The sequence below is a fragment of the Chiloscyllium plagiosum genome, unplaced genomic scaffold (genome assembly GCF_037043375.1).
Source record: "Chiloscyllium plagiosum isolate Xiang-an unplaced genomic scaffold, Cpla_swu_hap1 HiC_scaffold_18, whole genome shotgun sequence".
Lineage (NCBI taxonomy): Eukaryota > Metazoa > Chordata > Chondrichthyes > Orectolobiformes > Hemiscylliidae > Chiloscyllium > Chiloscyllium plagiosum.
In genome coordinates this window covers 61056540-61076921 of record NW_028270156.1, presented here as the reverse complement: position 1 = coordinate 61076921, position 20382 = coordinate 61056540, and the positions used below count along the sequence as shown (strand labels likewise).

The following is a 20382-nucleotide window of genomic DNA, read 5'->3' as shown; positions in this document are numbered from 1 at the left end:
CAAAGAATACATCTCTCTCCATATCTAGTGAATCTTTATTACTTTACTCAAAGCCATCTTAAATTACAGCCATACTGTCTTCCTTTTGTACTCCAATCCCTTTGCAGTAAAGAGCATAATGTAATTTATGTAATCACTTGCTGTACCTGCATGGACTCCAAACCAAATTTATTTGCAAACCAATACTTAAAGTTGCTCATTTAAAAACACCTTTTTCTAAACATTCTTACCAACAACCTTGCATTTTATCATATTCATTTAATCTGTTTATACTCCTTTACACTGTGATGATGCTGTGACTTTAAGAAGTTATTTTGTCTTTTTTTTTGGAAAAATTTTAAGGCAGAGGTGCGAGCTGTCTACCTAAACCACCAAAGTGACCAGCTTGGGAGTCCTTCGGGTTTGTTTTTAAAACGTCCCAACAACTGATACATCCTGAATGGTTGGGGTTGAGCTCTCACAGGACCAGGATTTTAGTTTCTTCGGCAGCAGTTATTGAGGGTTTCAGCAGGGCTGGAAGGCAGTGAATCTTTCCCAGCTGTTGTTTCACTCAGTTTTCTTGTGGATTTTTTTTTTCCTTCTGGGCTGCTGGAGTTACATGCGAGATAATTCTGTTTTCTGAATTTGCCTTTTGCCAAAGGGATGTTTATGGGATGTTACTTTATGAGAACAGTGTCTATTTAGTTCCAAAATTATTCTGTTAAGTTTTCCAATAAAATTAAGTTATTCCAAGTTCCTCTACCTTTTGTTGTATTTTAACAATTGAATGGAATCTGGAACATACATTAAAAGTAAATGACAGGTGCTATGTTCCAGATGCAATTCAATTGGACAAACTACTCAACATTAAGCAGAACGCTTTTTATTTCCAAACACTATAGTTAAAATACAACAAAAGGTAGAAGAACTTGGAATAACTTAATTCTATTGGAAAACTTAACAGAATAAAAGATTATTTTGGAACTAAATAGATACTGTTCTCATAAAGTAACATTTCATAAACATCCCTTTGGCAAAAGGCAAATTCAGAAAACAGAATTATCTCGCATGTAACTCTAGCAGCCCAGAAGGAAAAAAAACATCCACAAGAAAACTGAGTGAAACAGCTGGGAAAGATTCACTGCCTTCCAGCCCTGCTGAAACCGTCTCAATAACTGCTACCAAAGAAACTAAAACTAAGATCTTCACTATATCCGTCTCCTCCATTGTAATTCATTTTCCCTCTACCTTTAAGGGGTCCAACTTCTACATTTGCTATTCTTTTCTCCGACATACTCTTAAAACCTCTTCCAATTGGATTTGGTGTTTCTGCCTCAGACTTTTTAAGAATTAGATTTTTGTTCATTCTTTGCTGGAGATCTTAAGTCTGAGTATTTTTGGCAATACAATCAGCGTTTTTGTTAAATCCAATACTCAGCTTAACTTCTTTTCTTCGCCACTGTTGGATCACTTTTCCATGACTTAATTTCTCTAAGGCTCAAAACTCTAGTTTTGGACTTCTATATATCACATTCAAACTTATTGTGACTTTCTATTATATCAAAACTACTCTTTCCTCGAGGGTCCATTACTGCAAGATTACTAATTAAAACTGACTCAATACACAAAACAAGATCTAAAATAGGTTCTTCCCTGATTGATTCCATGATGTGTTGCTCTATGGATAGAATTTCTAACTGATTTTAGCCATTTCATGCACAAAATATTGGTGCACATATGCACTGAATTACTGCTAAATCTGGTTTTATATTTCAAGTGTATTGTGACCCATCACAGCTAAACATGATCAGAAACTTGCACAATGAAGGCACCTTTGCAGCTATCCACTTTGGGACTAACGATGAACATTGGACTGGAAACTGCTTTTGTACACATTCTGCTCAATACTCTTGTCAAAATTAAAGCAGGTCATCTGCGTTTTCTTGAATTTTCCTTTGCATTCAAAACTTAGGGAAATGGTTTGGAACTGAGAGATTCATTTCAATTTCAGACCATGAGCACCAAAGTCAGACATTCTTTCGTAGTAATGGCATTGCCAGAAAAAGAGGCAAGTCCTAAACTTTGCCAACATTTTTCACACTCAATCTCATTGCACTCCTAGAACCATGGAATGGTTATATCACAGCTGAAGCTATTCAGCCCAAAATGTCAGTCCTGCCTCTCAGAAACAGCTATTCACTCAAAGGACATCTTTCCTTTCTAGATAATAATTTAATTAATTTTCTCTCAAACAGCTCAGTTGAACCTGCTTCCATCACAATTTCAGAAAAAGGACTAAGGCGAGATTCAAAAAAACATGAAGGGCATTTTTTTTTTTTTACGCAGAGGGTTCACGTGTGGAACTTACTTTCTGAGGAAGTGGTGATTGTGGGTACAATTATAGCATCTGAAAGACATTTGGATAAATACATGAATAGAAATTGTTCAGAGGGATATGGGCCAATACTAGTTTAGTTTGGGACTATGTTCATCATGGACTGGTTGGACCGAAGCATCTGTTTCTGTGCTGTATGTCTCTATCTACGATCTATCAACTATTGTAACCATTTGCTGTACCATTGTTTCTTCTGCCAATAACCAATCTATTCTTGGATTCCCGCTCCTTTCACAATAATGTTTCTCCCTATTTCCCCTATACATCAATCATAACTCTTCTCAATTTTCTTTCCCCTCAAGGGGAACAATCCTAACTTCTCCAATCTATGTAATAGATTCCTCACTCCTGCAAACTTTTTTTTTTTGAGTATATGCTGCACACTCTAATTCCTTCACATAGAGTATGGTGCCCAAAACTGGACATCCAGGACCCTCTGTTCCTGCATCTCCTTATTAAATACTTACGTTATGGGTTCTCTCCACACTCTTTCTACAAAATGAATCACCTGCTTTTCTCCAGATTAAATTTCATCTGTCCATTTCATCAACTCCCTTCTATCCCCACCACTGAAGCATCATCTCACTCTCACATCACTTCCAAACCCACTGACAATCTCTCCAGTTCCCACACGAGTCACCCAGTGGCTAATGCTAATGCAATAGTTTGCAGGGTGACTATGAACTGCATATGAATCCCAGCCACAGGGTAATCTACTCTTCTATATCATTGAATATTTATAATCAGGTCTTTTATCATGTGTATTGTGGGACCTTGTTGTGCATACATCAGCCCCTACATTGCCTACATTATAGCAATGATTTAACTTCAAAGGTCATGAATTGCCTATTTGGCATTGAAGTAATTCCCAAAGTCTTGGAAGGCATTACATAATTGCAAGTCAAACAAGTTAAAGCAATCTCAGACTCTGGAAAACCAAGCTCACAACACAAGGCCTAAATGTTCAGCAGCATCCATTCCCTGTTCTATGACTTAATTCTATTCAGCACCAAGCACTAGTGTACGCATACATTCTTACACACTATCTCCAGGTAATACCATTCAAGTCGTCAATTTCCTCGTCAGATAGGCATTTACTTTCAGCATGATGGATGATCTATACAATTGAGCCCGAAATATTCCATCTATTTTCATAGAATCCCTACAGTGTGGAAACAGGCCATTTGGCCCAACAAGTCCACCCACACCCATTTCCCTACCTTATAACTCTACATTTACCCCTGACTAATGCACCTAACCTACACATCCCTGAACACTATGGGCAATTTAACATGGCCAATTCACAAAACCTGCACATCTTTGGATTATGGGAAGAACCTGGAGCACCCAGAGGAAACCCATGCAAACACAGGGAGAATGCACAACTCCACACCATCTGTCGCCTGAGGCAGATCTACTTTGACGCAAATACCAGTAACCTAAGCCACATGAAATGCTTAGTCATCATCCACTGTTTCATCCAGGCATATCATGAGCAAACACTGACACGCCCTTCAAAATACTTGGTTTTAAGCTAGTGTGGGTCAGAGCACACCCTTCTTCCCATATTCAGTTTCCCTTCTTTGTTATCATAGTTTGATCTTCTACAGACACAACAGGAATAGGTAGCCCCTTTATTGCATCCCTGGGAATAATGAACAGGGAAGGACTGCTGGGACATTACCTGCCTCAAAACACTACTGAAAGCAAGAAACACCACCAGACTTTAACACATTGTAAAGATATGCAGCCAGAATTAGGATTCACTCAGCAGTCACCATGACCTCTTGGTAGCAATATGGATCAAACATCAGGATAAATGCTCCTTGCATCGTCCAATTGATACCTTTTCCAATTTCCCTTAAGCCATGAGAAGCCATAATAGAATAATTGGAATTCCCACCAACTCACCACTGCTTTAACACAGAATAGAGCTCAGTGCACCTCCAAATGCAACACCACCATACCTGTGAAAACATTACTGCTATTCTTCTAAATTATGCACCCTAAGTTCTTCCCTTATGAAGCTGATATATTAGTGCCTAAGTCACAGAAGCAAATAATATTACTGAACAATCATGTCGCACCATTTTCTTTTCTAAAGGATAGACACAATGATCTGACATCACTCTATATATACATATCTTGGATAAAATCCAAGACAGGGCCACTACTACTCATAGCTTCTGAGATCACAAGAGGCACTTGGTCAAAATTCTTACGAGAAAGGCAATGAAGAAATGGATCAGTCTTAAAATATTCAACCTCATTTACAATCACAATATTATGGAATAGTGCCTTACAAGAGTGAAATTGAAACTATAGCTGTTGCTCTGCAGGTTTTCAAAGCACTTATTCCACTGTGAATGCTGTACCAGGAACTATTATAAAAAACAATTCTAGCAAGGATCCTAGGAAGATTTTGAGCTAATTATGAACTTTCTTCTCATGGATAGGAAACATCTGTGAAATTATGACATACTAGATGTGTACAACACAAAGACTTACATGGTCTGGATTTTAAGGTGCCTAATGTTCCTCAGCAAAAATACAAAGTGCAAAGTATAAGAAGTACACGATTAAAAGTGAGTCTTTATGTATAAGGAATATTGAACAAATCTGTTTCTAGATTAGTAAAGCTGCTCCATTCCTAAAAAAATTGAAAGAGATGGAAAGTTGAATAGACAGTATCACACTATACAATGGAACAATGTTATTTTACTACATTGGATTTGTGTCTTTTTAAAAGGAAGGAAATCTTACTGTTAAGTACTTGTAAGCACAAGTCAATCAAATTGATCTTCCACAATTTATTCTAAACAGTTGGCATATCTTCCCAATGAGGACATGGAATAAGAAGTTAGCAATCAGTATACCTAGACGCCAGAAAGGTCTTTGCAAAATTGTAGTGATCATCAATTTCAGTTCAGAAGCACTCAGCATGAAATCCTTTATTTTTCCCTTGCCCAAACTGTGCTTTCCCATGACCCAATGCTAGATTGTTTCATAAGATCACATTTTTTGCTACTAGCAAAAAGGTGAAACACTTGACAATACCACTGTCAAAAGTTGTAGTTAGCAGATATACTTCATCTTGGAAATAGGTTACTGGCAGTATCTTCTAGCATTTGGTCCTAGGCTGCAACATTGCACATCGTCTTTATTAACAATATGGGGAATGGTGTTGTGAGCAAATAAATTAGCAAATGACACCAAAGTCTGAGCAAGGGTTAAGACAAAGTATTATAATGAAATCAAAAAAGATATAGGTGTGCTAGAGGAATGAACCAAGTATTGTCTATATTCAATGTCATTTGCCAATGGCTTCATTTTTAGTGAAAAGAAAACACAGAAAATAGAGGTATAGGGTTACTGTGCACAAATCACTAACAGCTCATGACCAAAATGGAGAAACTGTTGCGAAAGCGAACAAGGTATGTAATAATACAACTATTTAGAATAAATCAAAGGACACCATTTTGATAATATACAGATCACACTGGTTACACTGCATCTAGAGTACTCTGTCTGATTTTAAACCCGCACGTTAGGTGACAGTTGCCTTGAAGAAGATCTACAGAGGAACAAAAAAATGCAAATCTTAAAGAACCTCACTTTACTTGGGTAGGGTCACGTTCCTTGGTCTATTTGTTTCAAAGCAGTATAGATCCACAAGTAGCTAAATCAAGGTCTTTAAAATTTAAGGAATTCAGTAGGTTGCTTGAGTTCAATAGATTCTGGGGGACCAGAGGTCATAATCTCAGAATATGAGTCAGAGGTGAGAAGGAATTTCTTCTCTCAGAAGGTTATTCATCTGCAGAATTCTTTAACACTGAGGCGGCAGAGCTGAGTCAAGAAAGCACTTTCACGACTGAAATAGACCAATATTTTAATCAGTAAGGCAATCAAGGGTTCTGGGGAAAAAGGCAGGAAAGTGGAGTTAAGGATGATCAGATCAGCTATGATCTCATTGGATGGTGGAGCAGACTTGATAGGCTGACTGGCATACTTCAGCTCCAAGTTTTATGGTCAGTGGACATCACTTAAATAATTTAAGACCGTTAAGAATAGACTGTTTTAGGCAGTTCTGTTCCAAGATCTCTCAGCATCTGGACCATACCACATGCTACATGGTATATGCTGACTCTTTGTATGTCTTCAAGAGGTGCTGGAGCAGAGATCACATCACATAAGTAACTAACTTTAAAAATATACTAATTGGACCATGCGATCTCCTGAGAGGACAGGAGAGAAAATTTAAGTACTTGGCCTTTGTGGAGACCCAGATTTTTCTCCTCCTCTCCCATGAGATTAAATGGCTGCAAACGTCAGTGAGGAAGGTTTGGGATAGGGGATCCTGGCTGGAACAGGGGAGGATAAGACATGATAAGGACCTATAGTGTGGGGTCAGCCTTTTCCTGCCCTCAGTTTGGTATATTAGTAAATAAAGATTAATTTCAAGTATGATGTCAAATTGTTTGAATTCTATCCCTGTTAAGTCTGGAAACAATCATACATCCTCAATTCATTTCTAAATATAGGCAGATTTACTAATGCAGTGATACACTTATTTCAAAAACATTTGAATGGATCATTTTTCTCATTTCACTTGACAACAAGGCCTGCCTACCTTGTTAAGAGCTACAGAAAACCACAGATAAGTTTGAAAGAAGTAAAAATAATTCAACAGCTCAAACTTGGGTGCACATGTAGCAAAGCTCCAACTTTTCAAAAGAAATGGTTCTTACAATTAGGATAAGTTACACTCTCTACCTCCTGCATTGGCTCTTTTTCTCAGATGCAAAGCATTCTTAAAATGCTATGCATTTCAGCTCCTTCTCTTCAACAACATTCTGGTTCCAAATGGTCTCCAACTTGTTAATTGACTTGCCATTCAATCAACCCCAGCGCTCTCATCTGCAACCTGACCTGTAAGTGAATCCATCATTCATTTCAAAAAGGTTACCACATCTTAAAACGTAGCACAGACATGCATACAGCTTTACAACATGGTATTTAATGATCTCACTCCTATAAAACAACATCCTCTAACTCATAGTAAGCAGTAGAATGGGAGACTCAGATGCATGCATATAAGATACACATTGCAAAATATATGTACTTGTATATAAACTCTAAATACTAAAAATGTACTGGTGTTCCAACTAATCAGATTCTACAATAATGGGGTTTCAAACAATAAATCTTTAATGCAATTAATTGGAATAGGTTTTGAAATAAATTTATCTGTGCATACTTTTCAACTGCAAAGTTCTAAATTTTCTTGAGCAATCTTGCAATTCAACCAGTAATAAGTAGCACTGTGAAATCAAGCCATAAATCTTCACTATTCAGCACTTCTGCCAATTCATTTTAATTAAATCTGCTGCACATTTTCCCAGAAAACAGACGTGAGACCGACTGAAAGAAAACGTCTCAACAATTAACTGGTAAAATTTTATACTTCTTGCCTTTTCTGTTCCCATTTCAGATTCAAGTGCAACTAAAGTATAATGCATCATTAAGTCCTTTCCTTGCTCCAGGTGTACATGACACATTAGTTTTATGGACATAATCAACAGTTGATAGTAATGGGATGAGAATGCAGAAGAAATGGTGATCATTGCATGATAGAATTCAGGATGACAGTGGAAAAGGACAATAGATAATCCAAAGTAAGAATAATTAATAGGGGCAGCCAACATTGCCGGGACAAGAATTGAATTGGGCTATTTAGACTGAAACCAAAGGTTGACAGGAAAAACTGCAGCTGAACAACAGGCTACCTTTAAAGAAGTTCGGGTCTGACACAGTAAAAGGTATATTCCCTCAAAATTGAAAAGTAGGTCAAGGAAATTCAGAGCTTCAAGGATGTGAAAGGAGATGAAGATTAATATAAACAAGAAAATGTTTGCTTAAGACATGTATCAGGCAGAAAATACAATTGAGAACGAAGGTGAATATAAAAATGTTCAGAAGGGAGATGATAAAACAAATAAAGAAAACAAAAAAAACACAAAAAAATTGCAGCTAAAAGACAGGGGGATCCTGAAGTCTTTTATAGGCACATAAACAGTAACAGGGTGGGTAAGGAAGAGCAGGGCTGTTTAGCAGCCAAAAAGGAGATTTACGCATGGAGACAGGCAGCATGGCTGAGGTCTGATATGAATATTTTGTATCGGTTTTCATCACAAATGATGTTACCAAGCCATCATAATAGAGAAGGAAATCTAATCACTAGAAGGGTTCAAATTGATAAGGAGATGACATTGGATAAGCTATTGGTACATAGAGTTAATAAGGTTGATTCGGAACAGAGAAGATGCATTTAAGGATATTGAAAAAAGTGGGAATGAAAATTGCAGAGATACTGGGAATAATCTTTCCGCCTTACCTGGATATGGAGTGGTGCCAGAGGACTGGAAAATTGAAAAAATTATGCCCTTGTTCAAAAACAATTGTAAAGATAAGCCAAACAATTATGGCCAATCAGTAATTTCAGTAGTGGGGAAACATTTAGAAGCAATAACTTGAGATAGAATTAATAGTCACATGAACAAACGAGAGTAAATTAATGAGGGATTTCTTAAGGGAAAATGCTGTTTAGCGAACTGTTGGAGTACTTTAAAGTGATTGATAAGGATAATGTTGTTGTGTGGTGGACATGGATTTCCAAGGCACGTGAAACAATGCCACATAAATTTGTAAGGAAGGTTTTAGCTTATGGAATAAAAAGGACAATAATCATGCTAACTGAAGATAGGAAATAGAGTAATGCTTAGTGAATATTGTCCAGGCGGAAAGAAGGTTTGTATTGGAGCTCCTCAGATGTTGGATTGGAACTCTTGATTTATATTAAGAAGTGAAGGGGACAATTTCGAGTTTGGAGATGACACATAAACCTGAAAGTATTGGATACTGGGAGAGAGACAACACAGAACTTCAAAAAGGACATTGACAACTTGATGGAATGGATAGATAGGTGATAGATGAAATTTAATACAGAGAAGTGTTAAATTTTGACAAAGAACATGGAGAAACAGCATAAAATAAAAGTGTACTACACTAAATGAGTGTGCGTGTACAAACAGACCTGTATGTATAAGTACACAAGTTATTAAAAATGGCAGGACAAGTAGAGTATAGTGGTTAACAAAGCAAACATTATTCTAGGATTCATAAATAGGGGCACAAAGTGGAGTTACACTCAACCTATACAGGTGCGATTATGAAGATAGAGTGGAAATGTTAGACTCTTTAGCTTAGGTAGAAGGTGATCAAGAGGACTCTTGATAGAAAGTTTCAAATTCATGGAAGGTCTGGACAGGGTAGACAGGGAGAAGCAGCTCTCACTTGTGAAACAATCAAGAGTGAGAGGACAGATATTTGAAATCATTTGCATTAAATAAAAATATGATACCAGACAAAACATTTCACAGAGAGTGGTTTGGTTCTGGAATGCACTGCCTAAAAGTGTGGAAGTAGCAGCTTTAATGAGACATTCAAGAAGGCATTAGATGATTACTTAAATAGAAATAACTTGCAGGGCTACTGGAAAAAAAAGTCAGATGATGTTCATTTGGAAAGCCAATACAGAACAGCCAGAGGGCTTTCTTCCTCACCATAATTATTCTGTATAAGAACTTTTTTTGAGATGGGAATGAAACTCCTCTTGGAGTATTGACTTAATGCCTGACTCTGTAAATTTCAGAGTCTACTGAATCAATTTTCTACAAGATAAACAAAAAATGTCACCATACCCACTCCTCAGTCCATTTTTACTATTACATGTGATAATTCCACATTTACCAAAAATTGCAACCATTGTGTTAACTCAGAGAACAAACCCCTAATGTAAAGAAATACAATTATAATTGTAATAATTACAGTATGGCTGGGGAAAAAAGCCCAAAATACTCACTAACACATAGTTAAGGCCTAGAAACCTCCTCTTTATTAAAAAAAACTTAGACACTGCAATTTATATTGTAGATTTATTCCATTTTTGTGTGGATAAACGGTAAATAAATATACCGATAACGAATACTCTGAGTATATAATTAGTCTTTTTAACGGGCTTGTTGGTGGCTAAGGTCTGGAAAGTGCTTTCAAATGAGCCTTGATGAACTGCTATGATGCATGTGTTGATGGTACACACTGTTGCTACTCTGTATCAGTGGCAAAGAAAGTAAAAGTTGAAGATGGTGGACTGAGTGCTGTTTTGTGCTCAAAATGCCTGCTTTCTCTTGAATATTATAGGAACTGTGCTCACCACGTAAGGGTACAGTATTTTGCCACACTCCTTACATGCATCTTATAGGTGCATAACAGGCTTTTAGCAGTCAGGACACAGGTGAGTCTCTGCAGACTATCCAGGCCCCAAACGGCTCTTTGTAGGTAGTACTTCTCATGGCTGGTTTAACTACGTTTTTGCCATTGGGGAGTGGCAGGGGATTGATGCTGGGGATTAATTGATGGTAATGCCACTGAACAACAAGGGTTGTGATTAGACAACCCTGCATTGTTGAATATGTTTTTACTTGGCGGTTGTGAGGCACTTGTCACACATCAATCCAAGCCTAAATAATGCTCAGACAGTGATGGACTGCTTCATTCTGAGGACTTGCAAACAGTATTGAACACCACACAATCATCAGCAAACATTCCTATTTTAAATTTCATGTTGGAAAGAAGGGCTGTGATGAAGCAGATGAAAATGACTAGAGTTCCTCAGAGCAGTGCTCTAGGTCCAGTGTCTTGGGACAGATATGACTGACCTTCAACAATCACATCTACCTTTTAAGCTAAAACCTCAGCAAGTGGAGGCTGCGATTTGGTCTGGAGTTGAGTGGCCCTGGTGGAACCCAATCAAGCACTGGCGAGCATCTTGGTTAGTTCTGGAGCACTATACATTTTTGGTATCCAGCATGTTCAAACATGTTGAAATTGAATTAGTTGAAGACTGGCATTGGTGATTGCAGAACTCTCAGGAGGAATCACATGCCAGGTTCCACTGTTATTGACTAAGGGGAAATTCATGGCTTAATTGTCCATTACTGGATTTAGCAGGACTGAAGAGCTATGACCTGATTTGTTGATTGTATGTTCACTTAATTCTGTTTGCTGACATATCGCTTTCTCTGTTTGGCAAGCACGAAGTCCCGTGCTGTGGCATCACTAAGTTTACAACAATCAATAGTTTCATGGCCACTATTACTGAAAGCAATTCTTTTCCAGATATTTAATTAATTAAACTTAACGTTTATAGCTGTCATGGTTCCGAACTCCTGTCTCCAGAACATTCGTCCACACCCCTGTATTATTAACTTAATAGCATAACCACCATGTTACCACTTCTTGTGTTTTCTTATTCTAATAGTCAATACACAAGCAAATACCATTTGATTAGTTACAGTCTCGTCTTCCAAATGATTTGAATGCTTAATACAGATGACTTCCAATCTTGTGGCATACTTTGTAAACCACTGAAACGGAAATGAATGCCAATTACAATGCTTAAATTGTTAACTGATGGTTTGTATGCACAAAGGATCAGCTTTTAGCATTTACTATCTTCAACATGCTAGAGAATTCTTCAACATACACTTGCCTGGTCCACAATGTTGTCAGTTCCTTAAACCAACTGTGCCTTCTATAATATGGAGAGCAACCACAATAATTAACAATAGTCACACCTGAGGATTAAAGGCATTCGCTGAAATGTAGTTGATGTTCAAGTATCTGTGTAAGTGTTATTACTCTGCACAAGTGATAGTTAAAAATTCCTAAAACAGTCCTCAGCAAGAAATTTATTCCTTCTCTGATATATTTACAAAGAAATACAATGCATTTAATGTGCATTGGATAATGAAAAGATATATTTGCACAGAACTGACCCCACCTGTCATGCCTTAACAACTAGATTCACTTACTTGTAAGAGTGAATGTTCCAGAGTCCTTGCCAGTGATATGGTTTCATCGAAAGCCACTCTAGTGTCTTCATTGCACAATAGATTCCAAATCCATTACATAGAAAGACATCCATTATCCACTGCAAACATAAGTACAAATTTACGAACTTTCTACAATGGTAGGGAAAAGAAGGAAACATGGCTTATTCTATACAGTCAGCAAGCTTAAACACGAACAAACATTCTTGTCTTGGATTCTGAAGGTTTGTGGCTCAAGTGCTAATCCAAACAGTTTTTTTGGTCATTCATGGGATTTTGGCATCACTGGCAAGGCCAGCATTTATTGACCATCTCTAATTGCCCAGAGGGTAGTTTAAAGTCAACCATATCATTGAAAGCCTGGAGTTACATGTACCCCAAGCCAAGTAAGGATGACAGCTTCCTTCCCTGAAGGACGTTAGTGAACTAGATGGGTTCTTCCAACAATTGACAATGATTTCATGATCACTGAGGCTCTTAATTCCATTCTTTTGAATTCAAATTCCACCACCTGCTAAGGCAGAATTTGAACCCAGCAACAACACCCCCGGCCACAGGCTCTGGATTAATCATCTAGCAATAATATTATTAGGTCATATATTTCAGGTAACAACTCAGTGAAGTATCAAGGGGGGATTCCTTGGAAGTACCTCCTTCTAAATGACGCATTAAACCCTCCCAGATGGAAGTAAAAGATTCCATAGCACTGTATCAATAGTAGTGGGAATGAGTGACCAGCATTTTTTTTTTGTATGTGGATAGAAGTAATCTGAAGGTTTGGGTGGCCAGGAGATTTTAAGGATAATGAATATGGTAGCAGGATGTTAGTTATAATTAACCTGTCAACCAACTAGCACAGCTTAACTAGTCATTACTTCATTGCCATTTGGTGAAATGTGTATGAAAATTGGCTGCCACAACTAGATTTCAAATGTACTTAGTAGATTGCAAATGCTTTGGTAAATCTTATAGTATGGCTTTCTTTCTAAACTCAAAACGAATTTGGTGATCAACTCGCCCATCTCTTTCCTATCAGATCTAACTGCATCATCACAAACAGAACTGTCATTTTCTCTGGACAAAACTGCACTCGACTGCAAGTTCACCGTGGCCAGCAGAATTTACTACACTCCAAACCATTTTTCACCATTACAAATATCTTCAACCTCCTCACATCTCATCCTCCATTTTGAATCTCAAAAGAAACTGAAGTAATGTTACTGATGGTTGACTTTGTTACCTTCCTCTGGCATGTTACTTAAGTACAGCTTCCCTCATCTCATCTCTGCTGTTGCTTCCTGAACTCTTCCTCAGCTCATATACGTACAGGTGGTAGCTTTTCAGGTGCATAAGTGACCAGCTCTTGTTCTCCCACCACTTCTATTCCTCTTGCCATTGTATTCCAAACTTTACTTTCTCAACCCCATACTCAATCTAGTCCAGTTCAGTAGGACGACATTTATCAAAGTCAAAAAGGACAAAACAACATGGAGCTTGGGGTAGGAATAGGCCATTTGTCTCTTAATTGCTGATCTGGTTTGTAATCTCATCTTCACATTCCCGACTGCCTTGTTACAGCCCTCAACTTTCTGGTCTCTCGAAAATCTATCTAGTGCAACTTTGAATGAAAACCCAGCCTCTATGGTCTTTGGAGAAAAGAATTCCATAAACTAAGTCTCTTGACAGAAAATATTTTTCTTCATTTTAAAAGGGAGGTACTTTATTTTTTACACTGTATTCCCTAGTTCTGGTCTTTTCCACAAAGCATTATCTGCCTGGTATCCACCCTATCAAGTGCCCCCACAATCTTGAGTTTCAACATGTTCACTTCTCATTCTTCAAAACTCAAATGGGTATTGGCCCAAGCTATTCAACCTTTTTTAAAAATAAGATAATCCCTTCAATTTTAGAAATGAGTAAAGTGAACTTTTATATAAACTTCTTCAGATGCAAACATAGCCGTTTCAAATAAGACAACTGAAACTGGACACAGTAGTTCAGATGTGATCTTACTGAGATCCTGCACAGCTGTAATAAAACTTCCTTTATTTTATAGTTCATCCCTTGCAATAAACAAAAAATTCTATTTGCCTTCTTAGTCACTTGCTGTTCCAGTTGTTTCGCTGTACTACGGAGTTGTGCAATATCATTCTATTTAAACAATAGCCTTTGTATTAAGATTAGATTCCCTACAGTGTGGAAACAGGCCCTTCGGCTCAACAAGCCCACACCAACCCTCCGAAGAGTAACCCACCCAGACCCATTTCCCTCTGACTAATGCACCTAACACTATGGGCAATTTAGCACAGTCAATTAATCTGACCTGCACATCTTTGGACTGTGGGAGGAAACCGGAGCACCTAGAGGAAATCCACACAGACACGGGGAGAATGTGCAAACCCCTGCCAAAGTATTCTTCCTGCCAAAGTGGACAAGTTCACATTTTCCCATATTTTACTTAAACTTTTGCTGAATCACCAAAACTATGATTAACCCTTTGAGTTCTTCATCTCTTCTTGCTACCTTACTGTTCTACCCATCTTAGGCTTATCAGCAAATTTATTTACACACATTTGGTTCAATCCTCAAAATCATTGATATAGATTGTAAATAGTTGAGATCCCAATATAGATTACAAAAGTTATACTCTAATTACAAATTGCCAATTCAAAAAAACCTGTTTACTTCTAATCTCTGCTTCCTATTACTTAACCAACCCTTTATTCTAATTCTTTTTCTGCAAGTATGACTAATGTACTTCCCCTGCCACAACTTTGTCTACTCCCTTAAAACTGCATTCATTCAACATCCAGTCTCAAAATTGTGATGCTGTCTTCCTGCCTTACCCCATACTCGGGAAACACAGTACTGCTTCTTGTTCTATCCCCGGCTACTTCAGAATTAGCATTTATTCATTGAGTTGGTGTGCAGCTACTTTCTGCCCTTGCCCATTGTACATTATCTTGCTACCTTCTTTTTAAAATCATTCAAAAAAAATCTTCCTTCCACTTTTAGTCTGTACTCCAATACTCTCCATTCTCCCCCTTCACCTTCCTACTCAGTGTTCACATTTTCTTTTCTATCCTATTATCGAGAGACTCACGAAGCCTTCCAGCACACAAGCTGCACTGTAGAAACAAAATTATAATGCATATGCAAGTCAAATATTGAGAGTTCTGAAGAAGAATCACTGGAGCCAAAGTGTTAACTCTGTCTCTCCATAGATGCTGCCAGACTTACCGAGTTTCTCCAGCTATTTGTTTTGGCTAACTTATTGAAAGCTTGCCTTCTTCCTAATACAAATATCAAACCTTCCCTTATTGCAAATGCTTTTTAATCTAATTGTTTATAAAAATGAAATTATTATTTAAGTGAGCACAACTAAAATATTGTTCAGTGCATTGGCACATAATAATTGGCACAGGGCAGGTATTTGTACAAATACGTACATGGTCCCACCAACATTCACTGAAATTAGGTAACTGATGCTCCAGACTGTACTCCAGGAACTCAAACATCACACTAATTATCATACACATCCACCAGTCTCGAATCATTAGTGTCTAGACAGAAAGAAAAAAGATATAATTATCTGGCATTTGATCCTAAAAAAACTAATTATGAACATTTGATTTTTCCATTACATTTACATAGTTAAAAGAAGCATATTTCTTTCAGGCCTGAAGAACGAGGCTGCAAGAGATAGTGAATGACTGTGCAAACTAACAATGCAGTTATGACTTTAAGGACCTCAAATCTTCTTAGCCAGTTGACAGCAATTACCACAAAGGGTACGTCATTTCAATATCTAGGTATGTCATCAACACAAAAATCAGATATTGGCCCAGAAAAAGTAGTGCGCAAATTTAGCAGCGCTACAAGCACTTGTAGAAGGTTGAGGTCTGGGATTCTAAAAGAAATTGATAAAGGTAGAGAGAGAAATGAAAACCTTTTACTGCAAATGCAGAATTTACGGCAAGGAACATACTATTAAAGTCAGAGTCAGGCGATACAGAAGAGAAATTAGGAAACAAATCATGCAAAATCTGCCTGACATGTAGAACTCACTTCCACAAATTGGGATATGAGAATAGATCAGTTATTAGTTTTAACTCTGTATATTACAGAATCTTAACAAAACACATGGAGAAAAGGTTGGTTTATGAAGTTAGGTCAAAAATTAGCAGGGATGTAAGAGAAAAATCAGGGGCGTGGGACTAATCAAATAGCACATTCAAAGAATCCCAGATTCTTTGAGCCAGAGTCTCCTACACTTATTTCTTTTTGATTCTAAGATGTATATAGCATGCAGTGTTACCCTGTTTAAGACTAAAGAAGAAAGATGATATTTAATTAAATATTGGCAGTCAATAAAAAAAAAATCAATGTTGCTTGACATTTTCTAATCAACCTGTTCAGGGATTTTATTACATACCTTGGGAACATTTGGGACCTTCTGGCTCAGAGATAGTAACATCACCACTGTGCCACACAATCCTCTAAACAAAGCTAATCTTCCAGGTTAAAATCAGGAACATTTATAACCTAAAATGGCAGGATTCAAAGCTACGTGGGCGACCCCAATGGATTTAAATTCTATCGTCGAAACCACTTAGTCATGATTAAAGGCCAAACCTTTAAAGCAATGCTGTGAAATGATAGTGTGTGCAGCTTGTAAATTGTCTGGATTACCCACTTGACTTTTTTTGGAAATGTATTTATACTTGCAATCAGTTAAGACATCTCTTTAGCAAATGTAGTGCTAAAAGACTAAAATCAAGAAACATAATTGTTAGTCTGTCATCTGAATGCTTGTAGATAAGAATTTAATAGCATATCTGCAACATAAGTGATGATGAGAACACCATGGGGCTTTAATAACTTGCAAGATAGTCATGAAGGAAAGCTGATCCAGTTCTTGTCTCACCTTAAGATACCAGCCCAGGAAATGAGCTGGGACAAATCCATCCAATTTATCCTAAAATACAAGAAATAAAATTCAAGTATTGAAGGAAAGCCTTGAATTAAAACTTCAGATTTCAAAGTTTTAGTATACAAAATACTTGACCCTTCACCAATTAACTGACTAAAATTAATTTTACCATTGTTTGTAATAGTCTCAATGTGCCTTTTAAAAAAGCTACTTTACCTCACTGATCGATCTCCGAGGAGAAAAAAAAAAGAATAGATTTCATAAATCTCATAAGCAGTATCTAACTTTACTGCTTATGTTTACAGAAGCAATAGAACACCAAGACTGGACCACAAACATTTAAAGCCAAGTAATTGTGGCTACACAGTACAAATGGACTGAATGAATAATGGTTTTAAACTCCATGCAGAGTGAATTCCTAATTATTGAAAAGTACTCAAAAAGGGCACTTGAATGAGGGCAAGGTGAAGAAATTACAAAGCTACACATGAAGTCCTCAAGATAGCCTATTTAGCTTCTTGTTTAGAAATGGTTAATCACTCTGTGGGAAGGATGAAAAAAGTAGATAGAAAATACATAAAAATCAAACTGCAATCCATTCTTGACCAGACATAGTTTTGCTACCCGCTTGTTACATTTCAAAATATAAAGGGTAAATTATAAACAGCATTTGAATAATAAATGGACATTCAACCTTCACTAACAGATGTTTAAAATTAAACCATGATATTTCCTTCCTAGAGAAGCTTCAAAGCCATTGTTCCTGTTAAATAGAGCGTTGAGAGCTTTGATACTTTAAAACAGCATTAATCAAATAAACCAATGCCCTCCAGCCACACATGCTGAGTAAAAAGCTGGTAAAGGGAGAAGTTCCTGTGGGTGGTAACTTACACCCTTACTAAATATATCAACTGTTCATTGAGGTTTGCTCTGAAGCTTGCTGCTTCTTTACCAAAGTGATCGTATTAATGCTGCAACTCTGGCAATAATTACTGCCTTCAACAGGTTGTATTCTACAGTGTAGGGTCTGGAGTAAGTTTAGTCAGGGTCCAAATATGCCCTCACCTGAAGTTCCTATATCCTATTCTCCAAATTGGATTTCTGAATACCAATTAGAGATGCAACAATCCTGGTCAATTTTCCTTCCTTAACCCAAGGTGACTGGCTTATCTAGATCCTTACAAATGTTTTAACCCAAAGATCAACTTTTTAATTCCATATCCTCGGCAAAATGAAAGCCGCCTACTTACAGCTCTGTACCAGTTCTCATCTCTGCATGTTTCTTGGCTCATTTGCTACTAAAATACTCTTCCAAGCTTTGAGTCATAAAATAGAATCCTCAGTGTGGCAGCGAGCCATTCGGCCAATCGAATCCACACTGAATCTCTGAAGCGCATCCCCACCAGACCCACTCCCCTGTAAACCTGCATTCCCTATGGCTAATCCACCTAACCTAACCATCCGTGAACACTATGAGCAACTTAGGATGGCCAAGCCACCTAACCACATATCTGTGAGATCACGGTAGGAAACCGGAGCACCCGGAAGAAACTCACGCAGGTATGGGGAGAACATGCAAACTCCATCCAGACAGACAGTCACCCAAGGATTAAATCTAACCTGGGTCCCTGCCACTGAGATAGCAGTGGTAACCACTGAGCCATCCACTTTGATATTGCTATGGTCAGTCATTTCAATGCAGCCTTAGTTAGCCTCCTAGCTTGCACCCTTTGGAAACTTGAGCTCAGATACATTGTTTCTACCTTCAATCGAAGCAAGTCCCATTTATCAACAGACCTGCGTTTGCTGATCTACATTGTTCCATGGCTCAAAAACACTTGCTTTAAAATTTTCAACCTTGTTTTCACATCCCAATATGGATTCTTTTTTCTCTTTGAGATCTCACTGCTTCTCCAAATATGACATCTAAAACATCCCCAATTTTTTCTGTCTTATCACTGGCAGTTGGGTCTTCAATTGGCCAGATATTCTAGGATTTCTTTCTTGCATCTCTCAGGCTCGCTTGCTACTTTTAAAGGTGTCTATTAGAACCTACCTCTTTGATCAAACATTTGACAAATTAATGTAGCTCATGGTATGAAAGCTTTTATAGGAATTGAATCATGGTGAATTTTAAATATATTTAAGTTGCAGTTGTTACTTGCTGATTTATTATTTCAGGTGATTTTTGTAGGTCTAGAAGTTTGGAAAAGGCCTCATTGATGGATAAAACTTCAGCATTTGAACATTCAGATTTACATTCACCCTTTGGGCAACATCAGCATCCACTGTGCTTCAACACTGCTTCCCACCATGGTACAACTGCCTGCTTCAGCTCAAGCAAGCAAAGGCAGTTTCACTGAGGTCAACTATCAGAGCATTGCCAGCACTCTTGGAACCTAACTGCTAAACAGTTTAGTTAGTAACTTTTAAAGAATGAAAGATGGGGATTGAAAATAAAGAATTGAAAATATGAGATGGGGCACTCCAAGAGTTGAAATGTAACTCAATTTCATCACTGCAAATCATTTCCACTAACTTGGAAGGAGAAAGAATACAGCAATTTAGAAATACAAATCAGTCTCACCCATATGTTGTGATATGGGTCAGTCTTATTTCCTGGATCAAAGATAAGGCAGTTCCCACCATAGTCCCTCTCTGGTAAGGGAACACCAAGTTTAGGATCTATAAACTTCATGAATTGGCGACCATCCTGAACAGTCTGGAGAAAGAAAATTAAGATATCATGTAATGTTTTCAGAAACACATCAGTAAAGATTACCTTTCCTGATACATGATTAAGTGACATTAATACTGGTGTCATTTTATCTGATTGAATGTAGCCTGAAGTAAACTTTTTTAAAAAAGATATAGCACAAGTTTGTCAAGCATCCAAACAACAAGGACTCAAATAAAAGTTTATTTTTATATATAATGCCATCTCCTTTTCTTCTCACAAACTAACTCATGATTCAATGGTTACTTTGGTGTGCCCTTTATCCACTTTGCTCCAAATGCACTGGCAGTAAGCACAGGAAAATTAACATAGTACATTTATTGCTGGGGCAATAAAATCCTCCAGGATTTGAATTTTCAATCTCTAGTTCCAGCCTAAACTGCTAGTG

The 20382-nt window shown here is 37.5% G+C and overlaps 1 protein-coding gene across 5 annotated transcripts in view; it reads right to left on the bottom strand.

Moving 5' to 3' along the window:
• The window catches only part of ptdss2 (phosphatidylserine synthase 2), a 95115-nt gene that overhangs the window by 20717 nt on the left and 54016 nt on the right, over positions 1-20382 (bottom strand). For 4 of the 5 annotated variants that reach the window (XM_043706178.2, XM_087996734.1, XM_043706177.2 and 1 more), the window contains 4 exons: positions 19845-19979; positions 17252-17302; positions 15774-15887; positions 12307-12425 (listed from right to left, as the gene is read on the bottom strand). In XM_043706178.2, the coding sequence (XP_043562113.2) occupies positions 12307-12425; positions 15774-15887; positions 17252-17302; positions 19845-19979 (419 nt within the window). The remainder of the gene's footprint in view (positions 1-12306; positions 12426-15773; positions 15888-17251; positions 17303-19844; positions 19980-20382) is intronic. The other variant, XM_087996735.1, reaches the window with a different exon arrangement.